At 46.0% G+C, this 22211-nt stretch overlaps 1 protein-coding gene across 1 annotated transcript in view; it reads right to left on the bottom strand.

Annotated features, from left to right (window-relative positions):
* The window catches only part of dock11 (dedicator of cytokinesis 11), a 273861-nt gene that overhangs the window by 150557 nt on the left and 101093 nt on the right, over nt 1-22211 (bottom strand). Inside the window, exons 16-23 of the mRNA XM_067996777.1 lie at nt 19718-19797; nt 19445-19632; nt 19265-19330; nt 15970-16062; nt 15751-15874; nt 13886-14007; nt 7943-8029; nt 4469-4558 (exon numbers count right to left, since the gene is read on the bottom strand). Coding sequence (XP_067852878.1) covers nt 4469-4558; nt 7943-8029; nt 13886-14007; nt 15751-15874; nt 15970-16062; nt 19265-19330; nt 19445-19632; nt 19718-19797 — 850 coding nt within the window. The remainder of the gene's footprint in view (nt 1-4468; nt 4559-7942; nt 8030-13885; nt 14008-15750; nt 15875-15969; nt 16063-19264; nt 19331-19444; nt 19633-19717; nt 19798-22211) is intronic.

The following is a 22211-nucleotide window of genomic DNA, read 5'->3' as shown; positions in this document are numbered from 1 at the left end:
AGTTCAGAATGGCTGCAGCCTCCCAACTGACCTCTCTCTGAACTCACCCAGTGTTTACTTTGCAGCAAGTAGATTTTGTGGCCTGAAAGAGACATAGCTTCAACTTAGCAGCAGTATAATACACTGTGCAATACATGGTGAGACGCTCCTGGCCTTATAAAAGGATCGCATCATCAGAGTTACCCACAGGAGATTCACTCAGTTTATATCAAAGTTTTACAATCATAGAATCTTACAGACCTTCGGCCCATCGTGCCTGTGCCGGCTCTTTGAAAAGGCTATCCAATTAGGCCCACAACTCTTCTTCCCTACAGCCCTGCAATTTTCTCCTTTTCAAGACTGCAGCGGTTCAAGAAAGTGGCTCACCACCACCTTCTCAAGGGCAATTAGGGATGGGCAATAAATGCCGGCCTCGCCAGCGATGCCCACATCCCATGAACAAATTAAAAAATATATCCAATTCCCTTTTGGAAGTTACTACTGAGAGTGCCAATCATATATAAAATACCAACAAATCACAATTGAAAATCTTAATAACTTGCTGGGTTTTTTTTAAACGATCTTTGAAGATTGTTGTCCACCTCTGTAATAACACCCATCTCTGCCTATACCTCAGCCCATCCATGGATGAAACCCTCATCCATCCTATTACAAACAAACTCCCAGTGCAGCTGGCTCAGAGGGCAGCATAGTCCAGATACAAGCTACCTGCAGCTCTTGCACTGGGGCTTTTTTAATTAGGATTCAAAGAGACTGGAGTCCGTGAGCTGATTGTTTAGCAGCTTAAATGCCACTCATCCTGGCAGCAGACTCGTTACCTCAGTTTTTTGTGAGTCTACGAGCCTGCAGCTGGGATCCGGATTTACTGCAGTGTACACACTTGGAGCTGGTTCACTGACACTGCTTTCCTTCCACAGAGTCTAAATTAGAACACTGCCAGCAAAATACAGTGGCTGGGAGGGTGGCCAGTGGTTTGTTTAAAGCAGTAAGCGCCTTCACAGCAGGGTAACTACTATAAATTAGATGTACAGTCTTAGCTTTTATTTTGAATTGGATATGACACATAGCGACTTACAAAAGCAAACATGAGCTGACATTCATCTGCACGACTGTACAAACTATCTCTTCACAAAATCAAAATTTCCACTCCAAATTTGGGCAGGGCCGCTTGTGTGTAAAGTTCTCAGGCAGATTATTTTAAGCTCACAATCGTAACTGAAAACCCTCATGGACCTGCTGTAAAAGAGGGATCACAGGGAGCTTGGGAGTAAATCACAAGACCAAAAAGTTCAGGCGATTATGTTTTCAACAGTGAACTGTTTTCAAAGAAGATTCATGGACAACTCCGTGGGCTTTCAAACTGTGCCCCCTGCCCCTGCCCCCAAGGTACTAGAAGGTGTGCAGTGGGGCTGTCAACCCTCCTGGATTGCTCCAGAGTCTCTAGGAATTAAAAATTAATCTCCCGTACACTCCTGCGCGAACCTGGGAAATTAATATTCCTAATATCATGGGGGAGGAGGGGTAAAGGGTGATTTGGGGGTCTCCGTCCATCGGAAGCAGGACGGTTGTGACCCAAAAATGGTGAGGTGTGACTTACCACCCCATTCCCACCAATGCCATCTTCCCTTGGGCCTAGCGCTGGGCACTGGAGCGCCTAGCCGAGTCAGGCGGTAGACCCTTTCAATATAAAGGTCAGGGTCCTAAGCTGTACAGGGGATCCCGGTTGGCATCTCTGCGCCCTTCTGGGTGGAGTGTACGCTGTGCTCACTCCGTAGTGTATCACCTGGTGGTCCAGCTGGTGTGGTGCGGTCTGACCAGAGGACTTTATATTTTGATCATAACATCCTCAGATGTAGTTCAATATTCTATTGGCTTTGTTGATCTCCGTTTTAACTCACACACACCAATACATTGATCAGGAGGGAAAGAGAATGGGAATGGAAAGGAAAGAATTAAAGAGAGAGTTCAGAATGAAGACAGAAAGAAATTAAGAAAGACAAATGGATGGGATGGACAGGTGTTTCCTTGGAAACAGGCTCGAGGGAAATTGTGTTACCATGGTCGCAGATCAACGGTCACTCAGTGGTGAATTCTAAATGAAAGGTCTCAGCATCAATTATACAACTTTCATGTACAACTATCTGCTGAGCTTCTCTTCAAATCTCCTGAAAATGGCCCCCTGCTTTAAAAGTGAATGAAAGCTGAGGTATACTTTTACACAGAATTACATAGAATTTACAGCACAGGAACAGGCCATTCGGCCCATCTGGTCCAAGCAGTGTTTATGCTCCACACGAGCCTCCTCTCACCCCTCTTCATCTAACCCTATAACTTTCTGTTCCTTTCTCCCTCATGTGTTTATCCAGCTTCCCCTTAAATGCAAAGTATACTTTGATTGCATTTATACTGCAAAGGAACATCACAAGGCCCTTCACAGCTAAGTGTAGGGAAAACAGATGCCGAGCTTGGTAATGGCAAGATTAGAAGAGGTGGCTAAAAGCTTGGTTGACGAGATGGGCTATGAGGAGCTTATTAGGACAATTGCAGCTTTCAAGGCTGAGATCAAGAGGTTTTTGTTTGGTAAGCGAGTCACGGGACATGGAGCTAAGGCGGGTAAATGGAGTTGAGGTACAGAACAGCCATGATCGAATTGAATGGCAGCGCAGGCCCGAGGGGCTGAATGGCCTCCTCCTGTTCCCATTATAAGGTGCAGAGTGAGAGCTGGAGAAGGTTCGGGGTGGAATTCCAGAGAGTAGGAGCGACATGAGGTGCTGCCACCAATGGTTTTGTGAAGGGAGGGCAGGAGGGGGGGATCCACACAAGGTTGGAATCAGAGCATTTGGGATGGGATTTAAGGCTGAAGGAGATTGCAGGGATAGGGTGGAGTGAGGCCATACAGGGACTTATAGACAAGGACAAGGATTTTGAATTGAATGCGTTGGGGCATTGGGAGTGAAATTTTAACTGCATCATTGAAATAACAAATCGTTAAAATGTTTAATTACTTTGGAACATCTGCCAGTTGCAGTGGTCACTGCAAAATCAAAGAGATCATTGAGGAAGCAGCAGACACATCTGCTGACTATAAAGTGGTTCACACTGGACCAGCCATTGGCCAACTGTAACTTTCATGGAATAAACTAAGCAGGAGGAATTATGCTGACTGACGTTAGTCAGCCAGTCTGGGCGAGTGAGCCGGGCAGATGGAATTCAGGAATATGGGTTACAGAATATTTGAGATGGTCAGTGCAGAGTTCCTTCAACATGTTAGGGTAAAAAAAATGATCATTGCGTTAAATACCATCTATGCATTTTGACTATTTTTCTCTGCCATCTAATGCTGAACTTCATATTGACTTCCTTTCAGAACCACCAAAGCCACATGATCAGACCAGTCCGATGTCTGAATGAGTCTAATGGAAAAGTTTATTTACAGATTGGGGTGTGCGTGTACACACGTGTGAGTGCGTGCAAGTGTATGCCATGGGTGGACGTGCGCGTGTATTGTGCTCGCGTGTGTGTGCGTGTATATGAAAGAACTTGAATTTTTATAAAGTTTTTCATGACCTCAGGATGTCCCAAAGTGCTTCACAGCCAATAAAGTTACTTTTGAAGTGTAGTCACTGTTGTAATGTTGAAAACACGGCGGCCAATTTGCGCCCAGCAAACAGCAATGTGATGATGACCAGATAATCTGTTTTAGTGATGTTGGCCGAGAGATGGCCAGGAGAGTGAGTGCATGTGTTGCTACTGTATACAGGCATGCATGTGTAGATCAGTTCTCATTAACATTAGATGCTCAGAAAAATCAATTACTGGATTACAAATTGGTTCAATTTTATTCCTGTAATGGCTAAACTATTCTTACCTTTTCCAGATTTTAAAATCCCCCTTTTTTAAAAAAATAAAAATTTCTACCCAGTCACAGAGAGCAGACATGCTCCTCCACAGATTCAGTCACTGCTGGCTGATCAATTAAAACGGTCACAGGATCAGGAGAAAATGTCGCTCCCCCTTCCCCTTGTGGCACTTGGCACGAAGCCCAGTGGAGAACAGTCAAATCTCGTCACTCCGGATACTGGACTAAACCAACTGTGGCGTGAAACAACTGCTCTTCAACTTCCTCTCGTCTACATTTCAGTATTTGTTTTCTGAGAGAAAAATATTTTTATACTCTGAAAATAGAATACAACATTTTCTAGAGCAGTGCAATAATACACGTAATCACTGCACTCCTCCCAGCCAGCTACAAGTATTTCACCTTTGAACAGAGATGTGTGGAGGGGGGACATTTCATTTCACAAGTGTATAAAAAGCTGGTCTCTCATGTATGAAAGACACTGAGTGCTGCCACAGCCTGCTTTGAGCCACACTGATACATGGGCCCAACTAGCTTCATATCTGACGGACAAGAGATCCCTTTCCTGCATATCAACCTCACAGAAGGCGAGTGCATGAGATCAGCTACCTTCAAATATTTCACTAGGTCACCAGTGATCTCCTGTGTTGCCGACTGATTCCTCTGACAGTGATGGAAGAAACTGTGCAAATACTGGTCCTGTGAACAAAGCAAAAATCATGCACGCAGTGAATATTAAACAGCTTGTCGTTGGAATAACACACAACTGCACATAATGTATATATGTGGGCAGATTGGACAGGTTATGGCACTCTGTTTCATTTCCTCCAATTTATTCGACAGTATCAAGTCCGCATCTGTTTTACCAGCTTGTTACAACCCGGGCACATGGTACATCTCAATAAAGAGCAGCATTGTATAAAAGAAAGAAAGAAGGAAAGGAAAGAAAGAAAGAAGGAAATGAGAAAGAAGAAAGAGGCAGACAGAAAGAACAGAAAGAAAAGGAAGACTTGCATTTATATAGCGCCTTTCACGACCTCAGAACATCCCAAAGCGCTTTACAGCAAATGAAGTACTTTTGAAGTGTAGTCACTGTTGTAATGTAGGAAACGCAACAACCAATTTGCGCATAGCAAGCTCACACAAACAGCAATGTGATAATAACCAGATCATCTGTTTTAGTGATATTGGTTGAGGGATAAACATTGGTCAGGACACCGGGGAAAACTCCGCTGCTCTTCTTCGAATAGTGCCATGGGATCTTTTACGTCCATCTGAGAGGGCAGACAGGGCCTTGGTTACCGACCTGTCTGCCATTATAAATAGTTTCTCCTTATTTCTAATTATAAAACTAATTAAAGGGCTGGATAGTGTCCATATTAAGAGATTAATCCAGTAATCCAGGAGGAGCAGGGGACATGAATTTAAACTATGGGAGAGTAGGAATAGACTGGATGTTGGGCGGTTCTTCTTTTCCCAGAGTGGTGAGCCTCTGGAATACATTGCTGGCTGGTGTGGTGGGTGCTGACTCTCTGCCTTCAAGAGGGAGCTGGACCGGGCAGAGATCACATCATATAGAAGGTAAGTGGCTTTCCAGAAAACACTTGGTCCATGTGATCTCCTGGACTGGTTTTGATCGCCTGAGGGGATCGGAGAGTAATATTTCCCTTATTGGCCCGGGTTTTTTTCTGTGCTTCTGCCTCTCCCAGGAGATTACATGGCTGGGGGGAGGGGGGAGGGGATTGGAACTATCTAGTCAGGATACTCCAGGTATCATGAGTGTGGGGCAGGCTTGATGGACCAGCTGGTCTTTTCCTGCCCATCATTTCCATATGTTTGTATGCATATGACAGGACATCACAACAATGAATACCATAATTACACTGATTCATAAAGGGGCCTGACAAATCAGGTAGGAAAGTGCACATTTGATGAACAGCATGTCCTGTGGCTTGTGCTGTGAACTTTTCCACACTACCTTGGTGTCACTTTCGCCTGCTCCATTCTCCTCGCTATAAAGTGGTGTGCTAGGCCTGAATGGATTCGACTGAGGAGGGACACAGGGGCAGCCTTGGCTTTGGTCAATGTATGCCAACACACAAGAGATGGAAACAGGCAAGTCAGAGGAAGGCAATGCTCAAACCGTACCGTGCTCTGGTCAGACTACAGCTGCGTCCAGTTCTGGTCGCTGATACACAAGAGACACATTCAGGGCTCACAGGCAGTGCAGAGACGAGCCACAAGACTGATCTTCTCAAGTTATGAGGAAAGACCGGAGAAAACTTGGGCTTTTGAGCCTGGAAAGGAGGCTACTAAGAGGTGACCTTATATAGGTATACAAGATAATGAATAGAATGGAAAAGTTAGACCCAGAAAATTACCTCAAACTAGTTGGGACAGTAGGACAAGGGTTCAAACTAATGAAAGACAAATGTAAAGATAGAGAGGAAGAAAGATTTGTATTTCTACAGTGCCTTTCATGACCTCAGGTTGGCCCAAAGTGCTTCACAGCTAATGAAGTATTTTTGAAGTCTAATTTGTAGTGTAGGGAAAGAGCGCAGCCAATTTGCGCACAGCAAGGTCCCACAAACAGCAATAGGATAACTACCAGATAATCTGTTTTTTTACGTGTTGGTTGAGGGGTAAATATTGGCCTGGACACCGGGGAGAACTCCCCTGCTCTTCTCTGAAATAGTGTCATGGGATCTTTTAGATAAGGAGAGATGTCCAGAGGTTCTTAGCAAAGATTGGTCAAGAAGAGATGTTAAGAAGTTCTTAGTAAAGAGTGATCAGCTTATGGAATGGACCCTTGGTTATAGTGGTGGCAAAATCATTGACACATTTAACAAACAATTAGATTCATGTGCAGGGGGACTGTAGGGTCTTTGTAGGATGGATGAGCTAAAATGGGCCAAACAATCCTCCTCATCCACATCCATCATGTGAACAATGTTCAGCGTGCTCTCCTCTGCTCACCACTGATGGGATCCCAGCACCAAAATATTCCAACCTTGGCCTATATGCTCTCCATCAGGCATGACAATAAAGGAGGAAGGATGGTCAGCAAGGGTTCCACTGGTACTGAATGCCGTTCAGCACGAAGAAAGTTCAAAAGAACCCTACTGCATATCAGTAAACTTAACATATACGGACCATTGACATCAAAGAAAAGGATTGTGCTTTCAGTGGTTATATTTATTGAAAACTAAGTTTTGTTTAGGTATGCTTTACAAACTCCTGGAATTTCACAGACATCAATTAAAAGAATCCCGCCTTAAACCTTTATAAATTCCTCCTAAGTTGGTGTTATTCAGTATCTAGTAGACGCCTCACCACCTGTTACATTGGGTTTGCACCTTATGGTCTTTCGTGTTGTAAGCCATTTCCTCCAGAACATTGAGCCCTGAACCTTCTTGCTGAGTGAATAAATTCTGGGAGAAAACTGTACAACACTCGAGAGAGCAATAGGCAGAAACCCAGAATCATACAGCACAAAAGGAGGTCATTCGGCCCATCGTGCCTGTGCCAGCTCTTTAAAAGAGCTATCCAATTAGTCCCACTCCCCTGCTCTTTCCCCATGTTTCCTTTTCAAGTATTTATCCAATTCCCTTTTGAAAGTTACTATTGAATCTGCTTCCACCACCCTTCTAGGCAGTGTATTCCAGATCATAACAATTTGCTGCATAAAAAAAATTCTCCTCATCTTCCCTTTGGTTCTTTGTCAATTATCTTAAATCTGTGTCCGCTGGTTACCGGGCCCTCCTGCCAGTTGAAACAGTTTCTCCCTATCTACTCGATCAAAACCCCTCATAATTTTGAACACCTCAATTAAATTTCCCCTTAACCTTATCAGCTCTAAGGAGAACAATCCCAGCTTCTCCAGATAACTGAAGCTCCTCATCCCTGGTACCATTCCAGTAAATCTCCTCTGCACCCTTTTCAAGGCCTTGACATTCTTCCTAAAGTATGGTGCCCAGACTTGGGTACAATGCATAATCGTCAACGTATCTTCCTCCAGCAACTGCTACATCCCATATAGGGATCTGTAAAATCCAACCATCACTTAACTTTGGAGATATTTACCTCAGTGTAAATCGTGGATTCCAAGTGATTTTTAACTTTCAGTAAGGGTTTCCCTCCATCTACCCATTTAATGTCGGGAATCGTGTGCTGCAGAATTGAAGAAAAAATTAAAGAGATAAGTTGGATTTATATAGCACCTCAGAGCATTCCGCAGTGCTTCACATACAATGAACTAGTTTAGAGTGCAGACACTGTTGCTATCCAGGTATGGCATTTTGCACAGAGATAATCCCACAACCAGCAGCGAGGTGAATGATTAGTCCATCTGTTTTTGATGGCACTGATTGAGGGAGGAATGTTGGCCATGACAGCAGGAGAGCTCCTCTGCTGTTCAAACTGTGCTGTGGGCTCTTTTAGTATCTCCCTAAAGAGGCAGATGGAGCCCTGTTTGAAGTCTCATACGAAGGACGATGCAGCACTCCCTCAGTACTGCACTGGACTCTCATGCCCAGATTGCATGCTCAAGTCCTAGAGTGGGACTTGAACCCACGACCTTCGAACTCACAGGTCAGTGTGCCACCAAGCTGACAATGACAAGAGCAACAAAAGTTGAACAAATACATTCTGTACTCTGCAAGTTTACAAAGGATATTCCTAGATACTAAGATCTATCCAAAGAAAACTTATTCTAGACCCATTGTTTAGCTCCGCAATGGCTCAGGGAGATAATCCAGTGAGTATATTAATCACACAGAGCAGCAGAGTGCCAGGTTTGATCCACCATCTATTGCTAATTCAGCTGCAGTGACAGTAGAGATGTTGCAAATGGCCTCAGTGCTCCTGGGTCAGGGAATTGGAGGGAACAAAATCACCCAGTGTTCCCGCTCATGGTCATTACCTAGTAACCACTGCACATGGTCAGGCTAGCCTATGATGCCCACCAGAGTCAGTATGTGAATTCTTGGGGACTTGGGCACCAAGAACATTCAGGGACCCTCTGCACCCCCACTCAAGGCCCCCCCCCGCCCCCACAAATCCATTAAAACACCAACATGTAGCAAAATGCATGAAGCAATAGGCCCCAGAATGTTTATACTCTGTATTTTTAATAACAAGAATCATGCCATGATATACTACACTTGAAAAAGTGAAACTGATCCAGTGGTCGTACACAGTTTTTCTGCATTATGGTGAGTTTTACCGGGAAATCCCATATTTGTTTGGGGCCCCTGGGCATGGGCCCCATAGACCTGTGAGTGAATCAAGATGCCCAGATGCCCCCCACCCCCCCACAAATGGGTAAATACCCAGCAGACACTCACTGGCCCTGACCATGCATGAACAACAGGCCCCTGAGCAAGGAGTTGGAGGACAACCGCACTGCCAGTGGAATGCTTTACATTTCTGAGCATCTCACTGCAGGTAGATACTTCATTCCAGCAAAACTGATAGCACCACAGCTGGATCATGACTGAACTGGCACATGGTATAGGCTCTACTTGTGGTTAGGCACCTGGTTCCCAGCAGCAACAAGCACATAAACTATCTACAATGATTCACAAACCCCGGAAACAAGCCAAGCCAAACCCAAGTCATGTGAATACAGGTCCATGACAGAGAACTAAACGTTGACATTTATTTTGGGCAGTATATGGGAAACTATAATTCTGCTACTCTGAGTACAAACACAGGCTTCTGGCTAGCTGTTGGCTTCAGTAATCTGCCCGAGACTGGGGTCAGTCGTTCAGCAATCTTATATTTACCGTTTTGCTCATCTATTCTTGCAGTTTGAGAAACTGAGGCTTGTGAAAAGGGCAAGGTCAGGCATCAAATGGTAATTGAACAGTGGGCGACATCTGAGGAGATGGTTTGGGTACAGTCCAGACACATTCCCACAAGGCAGAAAGGTAGGGCAACTAAAGCCAGAGCTCCCTGGATGACAAAAGAGATAGTAAGTGAAATGGAAAAAAGGGGGCGTATGACAGATGTCAGATTGATAACAGAAGTGAGAACCAGGCAGAATATAGAAAGTTCAGAGGGGAAGTGAAAAAGGAAATAAGAGGGACAAAGAGAGAGTAAGAGAATAGATTGGCAGCCAAAATAAAACGGAATCCAAAAGTCTTCGACAGGCATGTAAACAGTAAAGGAGGAAGAGGTAGTAAGAGGAGGGGTGGGGCCGATTAGGGACCATAAAGGAGACCTACTCATGGAGGCAGAGGGGATGGCTGAGGTACTAAATGAGTACTTTGCATCTGTCTTTACCAAGGAAGAAGATGCTGCCAGAGCCTCACTAAAGGAAGATATAGTTGAGATACTGGATTGGCTAAAAATTGATAAAGAAGAGGTACTAGGAAGGCTGGCTGTACTTAAAGTAGATAAGTCATCCGGTCCGGATGGGATGCATCCTAGGTTGCAGAAGGAAGTAAGGGTGGAAATTGCGGAGGTACTGGCCATAATCTTCCAAACATCCGTAGATACGGGGGTGGTGCCAGGGGACTGGAGAATTGCAAATGTTACACCTTTGTTCAAAAAAGGGTGTAAGGATAAACCCAGCAACTACAGGCCAGTCAGTTTAACCTCAGAGATGGGGAAACTTTTAGAAACAATAATCCGGGACAGAATTAACAGTCATTTGGACAAGTGTGGATTGATTAGGGAAAGCCAGCATGGATTTGTTAAAGGCAAATCATGTTTAACTAACCTGATAGAGTTTTTTGATGAAATAAAAGTGAGGGTAGATGAGGGCAATGCAGTTCATGTGGTGTATATGGACTTTCAAAAGGTGTTTGATAAAGTGCCGCATGGTAAGTTTATCGTCAAGATTATGACCCATGGAATAAAGGGGGCAGTAGCAACATGGATACAGAATTGGCTAAGTGACAGGAAACAGAGAGTAGTGGTGAGCGGTTGTTGGCTGATGGCATGGGTGGACACATGGCAGATGAAATTTAACACAGAAAAATGTCAAGTGATACATTTCGGTCGGAAGAACGAGGAGAGCCCATATTAACTAGAGGGCACAACACAAAGGGGTACAGGAGCAGAGAGATCTGGGGGTATACGTGCACAAATCGTTGAAGGTGGCAGAACAGGTTGGGACAGCGGTTAAAAAAGCATACAGGATCCTGGGCTTTATAAATAGAGGCATAGAGTACAAAAGTATGGATGTTATGATGAACCTTTATAAAACACTGGTTCGGCCACAACTGGAGTATTGTGTCCAGTTCTGAGCACCGCACTTTAGGAAAGATGTGAAAGCCATAGAGAGGGTACAGAAGAAATTTACTAGAATGATTCCAGGGATGAGGGACTTTAGTTACGTGGATAGACTGGAGAAACTGGGATTGTTCTCCTTGGAACAGAGACAATTGCAAGGAGATTTGATAGGGGTGTTCAAAATCATGAAGGGCCTAGACAGAGTAGATAGAGAGAAACTGTTCCCATTAGCAGAAGGGTCAAGAACCAGAGGATATAGACTGAAGGTGATTGGCAAAAGAACTAAAGGTGACATGAGGAAAAACTTTTTTACACAGCGAGTGGGTAGGATCTGGATTGCACTGCCTGAGGGGGTGGTGGAGGCAGATTCAATCGTGGCCTTCAAAAGGGAACTGGATAAGTACTTGAAAGGAAAAAATTTGCAGGGCTACTGGGAGTGGGACTAGCTGAATTTCTCTTGCACAGAGCCGGCCCGGACTGAATGGCCTCCTTCTGTGCTGTAACCTTTCTATGATCCTATGAAGAGCTGCGTCAATCTGGTGTAAATGATCACATCAATGCAGTTAGTTAATGCAGAGTACCAGTGTTCTCCGAGAACAGTAGGGTTTTCAGAAAGGAGCTGCTTTTCCTGTTAGCTGACCTAAATATGACCTCGGCCGACATCATCGTAATCTTGTATAATCTTTCTTTCCCCTCACATGACACAATGCTGCACAGTAATAATTCTGGCTGAAACAGCGATACTGTCAACAGAAGTCACTCCGAGCTCAAGGACCAGCAGAGTGGGAATATGTACGCTCCAGGAAGAAGTACTTGGGATGGCACCAAAGATTAACATGGCCTTAGGCTTTTGGCCATTGATAAAATACTTGGGCGTTGCTGTCAGGAAACAGAAATCATCAAGAACTTCGGGCCATTTACTGGAGTGGAACAAAACTAATCACTACAGTTCAACTTACAACACTGCACCTTTCAATCCAATCAGAGCTAGCCTGAATTACTTTGTTTAAAGTGTAGTCACTGTATGTGCACAGCAAGGTCTCACAAACAAATGAGATCAGTGGCCAGCCGATCTGTATATGGTAGCGTTGGTTGAGGGATGAATGTTGACCAGGGCACCAGGAGAGCTCTGCAGTTCTTCAAATAGTGCCATTTACATGGACCTAAACAGGCAGCTTCACACTTCACCCAAAAGACGGCATCTCCAACAATGCAGAACTCCCTCAGCGCTACACTGAAGTGTCAGCCTAAGTTATATGCTGCATATAAATAGCATACAGCAGAAGGATTTATATACATTGATGCACCTATCTTTCCTGTCCTACTGATTGCCTTTCGTCATGGCACCCACTCCCGGTCTGGGAACTCGACCCAATATGCATCCTCAAATCACCCCAACTAATCAGACTGAGATCCTATACTCCCTGCCCACTGAGCCGCCTGCCCATTCCTCCCCACCTTATGACTTTCCTCAGTGTCCCCTGCACACTTGAAACCCGGTCTCTCTCTCTCTCTGCCACCACCACTTTTGGGTCTTACCTGTACCAATGCAGGTCTCCCTCCTTCCCAAACTCCTCTTCCCTTTTCTCCCTGATAGCTCTTTGCAGTCTTTGACCCCACCAGGTCGCACCAACTATTACAACTCTAACTCCCGCTCATTTTTCTATACCTATATATCTGACAAGAGTTAGGCAACTGGTGCAAAATAAGTCATAATTTTTTTTCTACACAGAAATCTAAAAAATAGCAGGTTTAGTGTCTTATTTTGACCCTATTTGTGGTGCATTGTAATCCAATGAAAAAGAAATAACTTCAAGCTTTGAAGCAACATTCATCAGTTCAGCCTTTGATAACATGCTACCTCTTCACTGCATCAAACCAATGCCAAGTCCTAGCTGATCTACAACTTTCTCCTGCTCTATTTCAGGAAGACAGAGGCCATTATCCACGACTCCCACCACAAACTCTGCTCCCTTGTTTCTGATTCTATCCCTTTCCCTAAACACTCTCTCAGGCTGAAGTGCACAGTTTGTAACCTTGGTGTTTGCCTGAGTTGAGCTTTAAACCCAATGTCCTATCTGTTAGCAAGACCAGCTACTTCTTTCTGTAACACTACCCACCTCCACCCCTACCTCAACCCTTCCACTGCTCAAACCTTTACACATGCCTTTGTCACCTCCAGACTCGACTATTCTAACGGAGGCTTGCTGGCCTCCCATCCCACATCCTCCATAATCTCCAGCTTGCTGCTCGCCCATCACTCATCTTCATTGACCCATGCTGGTTCCCTATCCTCCAACACATTAAATTTAAAACCCTCATCCATAAACCTCTCCATGGTCTCGCTCACCCCATCTCTACAATCTCCTCCAGCCCCATATCTCCTTCCCAGATGCTTGTTCCTCTGAGTCCAGCCTCTTGCCCATCCCCGCCTCATCATTGGCGAGGTAAGGGAGAGGTGCAAAGAACCTTCAGCTGCTCCAGTCCAACTCACTGGAAGTTCGTCCCCAAACCTTTCTACCTCTCCTTCTACCTTCAAAAACCTTCTCACAAACCATCTCTTTAACTAATCTATCCCTTACTGGATTGGCGTTCATTTCCTTTTGCCTAGTTTGTGAACCACCTTGGAATGTTCTTTACCCATACATGCATGAAAGATCTTATTGTTGTCTAATTGATATGTTGTTAAGAGAATGTCTCTAAATTACACACTCAAACTGAGAGGAAACACTGACAATTACTGGTGGAGGAACATTTACAAATGTGTTACATCATTGCACATCTCACCTTCCTGTTGTCTGGATCCTGATGACACAGGTATCCGGGAGGAAGATTAGCAGATACCGCCAACTGCTGCTCAGACGTGACCACTCTACTATCTTTCATCAACGGCAGCCAAGCATAACCAACTAAACAAGGTACAAAACAACCAGGTCACAAGGAAGTTAGCATTCAGGCATTGGGCTCCACATCATAGCAGTCAATCCAATGTAATAAAACCTATACACTTTAAAACCCGATGTATAAGTCACTGCCTTACACTCATCACTTTGATTTAATAATTGTCAAAAATCACTCTACAATACCCATGTGACAAAAGAAATACAAAGATGAGACTTTAGGCTCATTTTCAGACTATTAAGCAGTGCAAGTATTAACACCAGCTTCATTAGAACTGAGCCAAACTGACTAACCTTTAGTAAAGATGAAGAAAGTCTTCAGATATGCGACATGCTTAAGAATTAGACCTGAAACCGTACATGGTGCTGAATTTGCAAAAAAAAAATGCAAAATACATCTCCCTTTAGAAGCTGCACTTCCATTGTGGTTGAAAATGACAGAAAAAACTCTCATTCAGAAGTTGTTAAAACTCTAATGTGTACATTACAATGTCTACGATATTTACTTCTTACTTCATTCACATGAATCTTACCCGACTGAAGGAATGTACATTACAGCAAATGGAAGACCTGTAACCATTCCAACACATCGTTAACTTCCTCCAAACACCAGGGACCCTACAGCACTGTACAGTCTACACCAGCCAGTTAATAAGTGTAATGGCAGGGGCTGATTCCATCACTCAGTGGGATCACTGTACTTCAGCTGCTTGCTTACTGAAATAGATCAAGTATATTGTAATAATAAAATGCTAATCAATTTTGGGCCTTTTACTATTAGACAATGGCCCCTCAATTTACAGAATTGCTTTCAACTTCATTGTAGGTTTCATCACTTAGTAGTTTCCAATTGTCAGTATTTGTACAATTTTGTCTAAATCCAAGTTCGGATGATACACGGAGTTGTAACTTAAAAGGAAAGAAAATTCCGTTTTCCCCCAAATCTGTCAGTGACTCGCATTGAGGTACAATTCCATAGGCTTCCCCCAGTCTTCTCATACCTCGTCATCGTGACTGCATGAGCCTAGACGATGAGTGTTGGAAGGATGCTCTTTAACCATGGGTGGCATCACAGCCGTGCCTGCTCGTGCCCGCGCCAGGTGTCTACTCGTGCCCGCATTCCATGGTTGACGTCTTCTCTCCCTAGCCCAGAGACGCTGAGGGCAGTGATACCTCACAGTGCCTTTAGGCGAGATGAACTAACTCACTGCTCTGTATTGGCTCAGTGTATTTATCCGCTGATCAACACCTTTGCTGCCATTAAATAATGTAGCCAGGGTTTGAATTTTTTAATTTGTTCTTGGGAAGGCAGTGTTTATTGCCCATCCAAAGTTACCCTGAAGGCATTAAGAATCAACCACATAGTGTGGGACTGGAGTCACATGTAGGCCTGAGCAGGTCAGGGCAGCACGTTCCCTTACCTGAAGGCAGTAGTGAGCTAGTTGGGTTTTCAACAACAAAACAGTAGCTTTTTTGGTCATTGCCAGGTTTATCAGCCCAAACATTACCAGATTTATTGAATTCAATTTCACAACTTGCCATGATTGGATTTGAACTCTCAACCTCTAGGTTGCTGGTCCTTTAAAACCACAGGCCTACCAAACACATTGTATTTAAAGCAGCAAAGCTAAAGAGCAACATTGATTATAGATATGTAACTATATTAAAGGTGTTCGACCAAGGTGAGTGAAGGCAACATGTTAGACAGTATCTCCATGGTACCTTTTGTCACATGGGTGACCTCACACTTACCCTGCGACTCAATACTTTCACGTTTCTTGGTCGTCCCTTTGCTGTTTATGTCACAGCTGATGTGGTAAAAGGTGAACAGCAGGTGATGCTTCTCATGGAGATGTATGGGCAGCTCAATTTTAATCTATAAAAGTACCGAAACACCAAGTGAAAGGACACGTGACATTAGAAGTTATAGAGAAGCTTCTTCACACGAAAAAAAAACACAAGTTGATTTACCTCATTATAGAACTCTGGACTCTGCTGATGGTGTAAAACTGTCGCACATATTTTGGTTGTGAACACAGGATCTCCCGGCTTTCCGTAGATACACTGAGAACAATGGTTAAAAAGTTAACCCTCCAGTTTTCAGCTAGAGCCTCTTTAAAACACACTGCACCATTAAGCACTCAAAACAATGCGGATAGCAGATTAACAGTGGGAAAAGGAGAACTGCAAGTGTGTCAGACACAAACAATATAACAGGTATGGTGAATAACACGAGGTGAAGTGTTATCGATGTGGGATACATAACTGGATTAATAGACCTGCTTCTGTCCCACACACCCAGCTCAGTGAAGCAGTGTAATCCTGCCCAAAATACAGTAAAATACGACCACAGGAACAGGAGGAGGCCATTCAGCCCCTCGAGCCTGTCCCACCATTCAATTAGATCATGGCTGATCTGCACCTCAACTCCATTTTCCCTCCTTTGCTCCTTTTCCCTTGATACCCTTACCCAATAAAAATCTATCGATCTCCGTCTTGAAAGCTCCAATTGACCCTCAGTGTCCACAGCCTTTTGGTGGAGAGAGTTCCAGATTTCCACTACCCTTTGTGTGGAAAAGTACTTCCTAATTTCACCCCTGATTGGCCTAGCTCTAATTTTAAGGTTATGCCCCCTCGTTCTGGATTTTCCCAGAGGAAATAGTTTCTCCGTATTTACCCTATTGAATCCTTTCAACATCTTAAATACCTCGATCAGATCCCCCCCTCAATCTTCAATACTCAAGGGAATACAAGCCTAGTTTATGCAACCTGTCATCATAATTTAACCCTCTCGGCCCCAGTATCTTTCACACTCTCCTTCATTGCAAGCTTTGCCACAACCATGTGCCATGTGATAATGTAACCAGTCAGAATAGTGACCTCCACTGAGCAATTGAAGCATTACTCAGAACACCTACTCCACACTGGGTGACAAAAACCACGAGCAAACCATTACCAGTTCTTAGGTGATTTTTGCTGGGCTTCTCTGACACTGTGAGTGCTGCAATGTAAAGGAGTTGGGGCTGTCCCACTACCATTACTCCATGACTCTCCCTATCTGTGTTTAATCAAAACTTACCAAGCTTCAGGTTATTGTTAACAAATAATCTCAATTTAAGTAACAAACTTTGCAGTTATTGAAGTATTAAAACATTTATCTTTAGCACCATTTCCCAGGATCTAACCATATAGTTTGTCGTATAGTATTAATATGGGAAGAGGTTAACCCTATAGTGTCAGGCTTGCTGCTATTTCTCTTTCACAAGCACGATGATTACTTCATTTGTAAAGAAAATCTGCATGATTCATTCAGAACGGTCACTCCTGAGTTGCAGTTTCCGTCACACCCTACTTCACATTCTATACAGCCTTTCCATGTGATAGGAAATGTGACACACACCATGTGTAGCCTAAGATATAGGGGGCATTTTCAAATCATTACTTCATAAACTGAAATCAACCTTAAACTCCCTCCACCACCGGCGCACCGTGGCTGCAGTGTGTCCTAGCTACAGGATGCACTGCAGCAACGCGCCAAGGCTTCATCAACAGTACCTCTCAAACCCACGACCTCCACCTAGAAGGACAAGGGCAGCAGGCACATGTGAACACCACCACCTCCAAGTTCCCTTCCAACTCACACACTATTCTGACTGAGAAATATGTCGTTCCTTCATTGTCGCCGGGTCAAAATCCTGGAACTCCCTACCTAACAGCACTGTGGGAGAACCTTCACCTCACGGACTGCAGCGGTTCAAGAAAGCGGCTCACCACCACCTTCTCAAGGGCAATTAGGGATGGGCAATAAATGCCGGCCTTGCCAGCGATGCCCACATCCAGAGAATGAATTTTAAAAAACACTGACATCTTTTGATGTCATAAAATCTAAAGTGAACAATAAAATCCACGATGTGGAGATGATTGGGACAGGAAACTAAGTTGAGATCTAACACGAGAAGCACATGACCCACATCACTCGATCTTAACAATTGTGTCTGTCTGCTGCTATCGGTTGCTTTCCATATCTCACTGCTGCCCATCGGTAAAACCCTCCAGTGTCCATGGTGCTTCCACTAACATCCAACCTGTTGCTGTCCCATTATCTTCAACCTAAGACACTCCTTACCTATGTTCAATCAAAACTTAACAAGTTTCAGGTTATTGTTAACAAAATATGCCTCTGCAATTTAAGTGACAAACTTGGCAGTTGCTGAAGCATTAAAACATTTTCATTTTGGCCGCAGTTTCTCACTTCCCTTTGAAAACCATCTGCCAGGATGATCCCTGTGCTCACTGACCCACATTGGCTCCTGGTGCACCAACGCCTCGGTTTTAAAATTCTCATCCGTGTGTTCAAATCTCTCCATGGCCTCGCCTCTCCCTATCTCCGCAATCTCCTCCAGCCCTACAACCACCACCGAGATATCTGTGTTCCTCCAACTCCGGCCATTTGAGCATCCCCCACTTTCTTCACCCCCACCATTGGCGGCCGTGCCTTTAGCCGCCTAGGCCTTAAGCTCTGGAATTCCCTCCCCAAACCTCCTCACCTCTCCACTTCTCTCTCCTCATTTAAGGCACTGCTTAAAACCTACCTCTTTGATCAAGCATTTGCTCACCTGTCCTAATACCTTCTTTCTTGACTCTGTGTCAATTTTTGTCGCATAACGCTCTTGGGACATTTTTCCATGTTAAAGGCGCTATATAAATGCAAGTTGTTGCTGTTGAAATGAGGATTGACACATGGGACACTCCAAATAAAAGAGGAACTTTGCTACCATGTCAATCACTGAACCAAATATATATTCCAAGCAAATATATCTACTGCCAAGCCTTGATGGGATTTTGAAAATTTGTCTCAAAACATAGGCTTTGCTGGGCGTCCTGCCATCATTCTAACACCTTGTAGAATGGAAGAACTTCACAACTACTTGGCCAAGTGTGGGGTAAAAGCTATGCAAAATAGTCAATGGACTTGATCTATTTTTATTCCAAACTGCAGTAACACCATATAGATATTAGAGAACATTAACCGGAGCTCTGGGATTGCTGCCAATGTTTTGCCAATCACAATCCACATTTCTTTCTATTTACCATCACTCATCATGAACCAGCGGGCCCAAATAAATCTAACTCCAGGACTGGTATTTTGGGGATCACGGTCCATATTTCCATTCGATTTCTCCCCCCTCCCCCCGTGGAAACTGCAAATCAGCAGCTGTGAGCGTTACATATCCGTACAGTACCCGCTAGCTCTCAACTCACTCACCTTCAAAGGATGCGAATTTTCCCCATCAGAATTCCTGACTTCCACACAGACTGCAATGTTCCTTGCCTGGGGTGGGGGAAAGAGAGTGGCTTTAGTACAAATAGGTCAGCTAAGTACACAGGTATTTGGTAAAGGAAAGGTGTTTTAGAAATTGGTTAACAACTGTTTGGACCACAATACCTTAGCAAAGGTCTTCTGGCTGTCATATTTCAGCTGAATGGGGTAAACATACAGATGGTTCTTGAAGCTTGTAAAGGGGTACATGTATTTTGCGATATCTGGAACAAATTCTTCAATTTCAAATGATACACAGCTGCAGCTGGTCTCCTCAAATGGTTTCACGGGGATATAGGACGATGTCACACTATCTAAACAAGCCAAGAGAGTTGGATTTTATAGCCACGTGTGTGCCAACTTAAAATGGAAAGCTGAGTCAATCCAGACTCTACTCACTGGGAATGTCAGGAGGAACGCACTCGATAGTAACGTCTAAATTTCCTGGGATCACCTGAAGTTTGGACATCTTCTCCGTCCTAAGTCAATACATCAGAGTGAAATGTAAATTTATGTAAATAGAACTGTATGTTATCCATGAATAATTGGAACCCAGTAGCGATTGTTCACAGCTGAATGGTTTGTGAGGCCACTCGGAGGGTAATAAAAGTCAACCACACAGCGTGGGGCTGGAGTCACGTGTAGGCCCCGACCCGGGTAGGGGTGGGGCTGGAGTCACGTGTAGGCCCCGACCCGGGTAGGGGTGGGGCTGGAGTCACGTGTAGGCCCCGACCGGGTAGGGGTGGGGCTGGAGTCACGTGTAGGCCCCGACCGGGTAGGGGTGGGGCTGGAGTCACGTGGAGGCCCCGACCGGGTAGGGGTGGGACTGGAGTCACGTGTAGGCCCGGCCCGGGTAGGGGTGGGGCTGGAGTCACGTGTAGGCCCGGCCCGGGTAGGGGTGGGACTGGAGTCACGTGTAGGCCCCGACCGGGTAGGGGTGGGACTGGAGTCACGTGTAGGCCCGGCCCGGGTAGGGGTGGGACTGGAGTCACGTGGAGGCCCCGACCGGGGTAGGGGTGGGGCTGGAGTCACGTGTAGGCCCGGCCCGGGTAGGGGTGGGGCTGGAGTCACGTGTAGGCCCGGCCCGGGTAGGGGTGGGACTGGAGTCACGTGTAGGCCCGGCCCGGGTAGGGGTGGGGCTGGAGTCACGTGTAGGCCCGGCCCGGGTAGGGGTGGGACTGGAGTCACGTGTAGGCCCGGCCCGGGTAGGGGTGGGGCTGGAGTCACGTGTAGGCCCGGCCCGGGTAGGGGTGGGGCTGGAGTCACGTGTAGGCCCGGCCCGGGTAGGGGTGGGACTGGAGTCACGTGTAGGCCCGGCCCGGGTAGGGGTGGGACTGGAGTCACGTGTAGGCCCGGCCCGGGTAGGGGTGGGACTGGAGTCACGTGGAGGCCCGGCCCGGGTAGGGGTGGGGCTGGAGTCACGTGTAGGCCCCGACCGGGTAGGGGTGGGACTGGAGTCACGTGGAGGCCCAGCCTGGGTAGGGGTGGGGCTGGAGTCACGTGGAGGCCCAGCCCGGGTAGGGGTGGGGCTGGAGTCACGTGTAGGCCCGGCCCGGGTAGGGGTGGGACTGGAGTCACGTGTAGGCCCGGCCCGGGTAGGGGTGGGACTGGAGTCACGTGGAGGCCCGGCCCGGGTAGGGGTGGGGCTGGAGTCACGTGGAGGCCCGGCCCGGGTAGGGGTGGGACTGGAGTCACGTGGAGGCCCGGCCCGGGTAGGGGTGGGAATGGAGTCACGTGGAGGCCCGGCCCGGGTAGGGGTGGGAATGGAGTCACGTGGAGGCCCGGCCCGGGTAGGGGTGGGAATGGAGTCACGTGGAGGCCCGGCCCGGGTAGGGGTGGGGCTGGAGTCACGTGTAGGCCCGGCCCGGGTAGGGGTGGGACTGGAGTCACGTGGAGGCCCAGCCTGGGTAGGGGTGGGGCTGGAGTCACGTGGAGGCCCAGCCCGGGTAGGGGTGGGACTGGAGTCACGTGGAGGCCCGGCCCGGGTAGGGGTGGGAATGGAGTCACGTGGAGGCCCGGCCCGGGTAGGGGTGGGAATGGAGTCACGTGGAGGCCCGGCCCGGGTAGGGGTGGGAATGGAGTCACGTGGAGGCCCGGCCCGGGTAGGGGTGGGAATGGAGTCACGTGGAGGCCCAGCCCGGGTAGGGGTGGCAGGTTTCTTTCCCCTGAAGGGCATTAGTGAACTAGCTGGGGTTTTAAACAACGAAACGGTACTTTAAATAGTCGTTGCCGGGTTTGTCAACCCACAGATGACCAGATTTATTGATTTCAATATCACAAATTGCGATGGTGAAATTTGAATTCTCAGCCCCTGAATTGCTAGTCCAATACCATAACCAAGCATCTTTCGCCAAATAATACAGCCTCTCGCTCATCAGTCACATCACAAATGAAAGCAAATGCTATATTATATTAAAATCAATTCCACTCTGATGGATGAATATGTCTGACTGCCAAAATCCCAGAGCTCTCAGTCACTGAAGCCCATGTGCCTCGCCCAGCTGAAACATGTCGCTCACTGCTCACTGATGAGGAAATCTGTAGTAATGTTTGTAGTCATTCTTCTAAATAAAGGAGGATGTACAGCTGTGAACTGTCAGAAAGATCAAGAAAGGGGGAATGAGCCTGTCAGGCAGTCACGACATAATGTTGATAAATGTGGTGTTATGCAAGTGGGTAGGGCCAATGTTAGACATGTATATACCATGCAGAGCTCTGTACGAAAGTCTGTTGAGCAGAAAAGAGACCTAGATGTTATAGTGCTCGAGTTTCTCAAGGTTCACGATCAATGCCAAGAGGCTATAGTAAAGACTAACAGAGTATTGAGATGTATTGCCAGGACAAACCAATGTAAAATAAAGAGCTCCATAATGTCCTAGGACAGGACCTTGGT

The sequence above is a fragment of the Heptranchias perlo genome, chromosome 15 (assembly GCF_035084215.1).
Source record: "Heptranchias perlo isolate sHepPer1 chromosome 15, sHepPer1.hap1, whole genome shotgun sequence".
Lineage (NCBI taxonomy): Eukaryota > Metazoa > Chordata > Chondrichthyes > Hexanchiformes > Hexanchidae > Heptranchias > Heptranchias perlo.
Note: the sequence above shows the minus strand (reverse complement) of the source record. Positions and strands in the feature narration are given on the sequence as shown.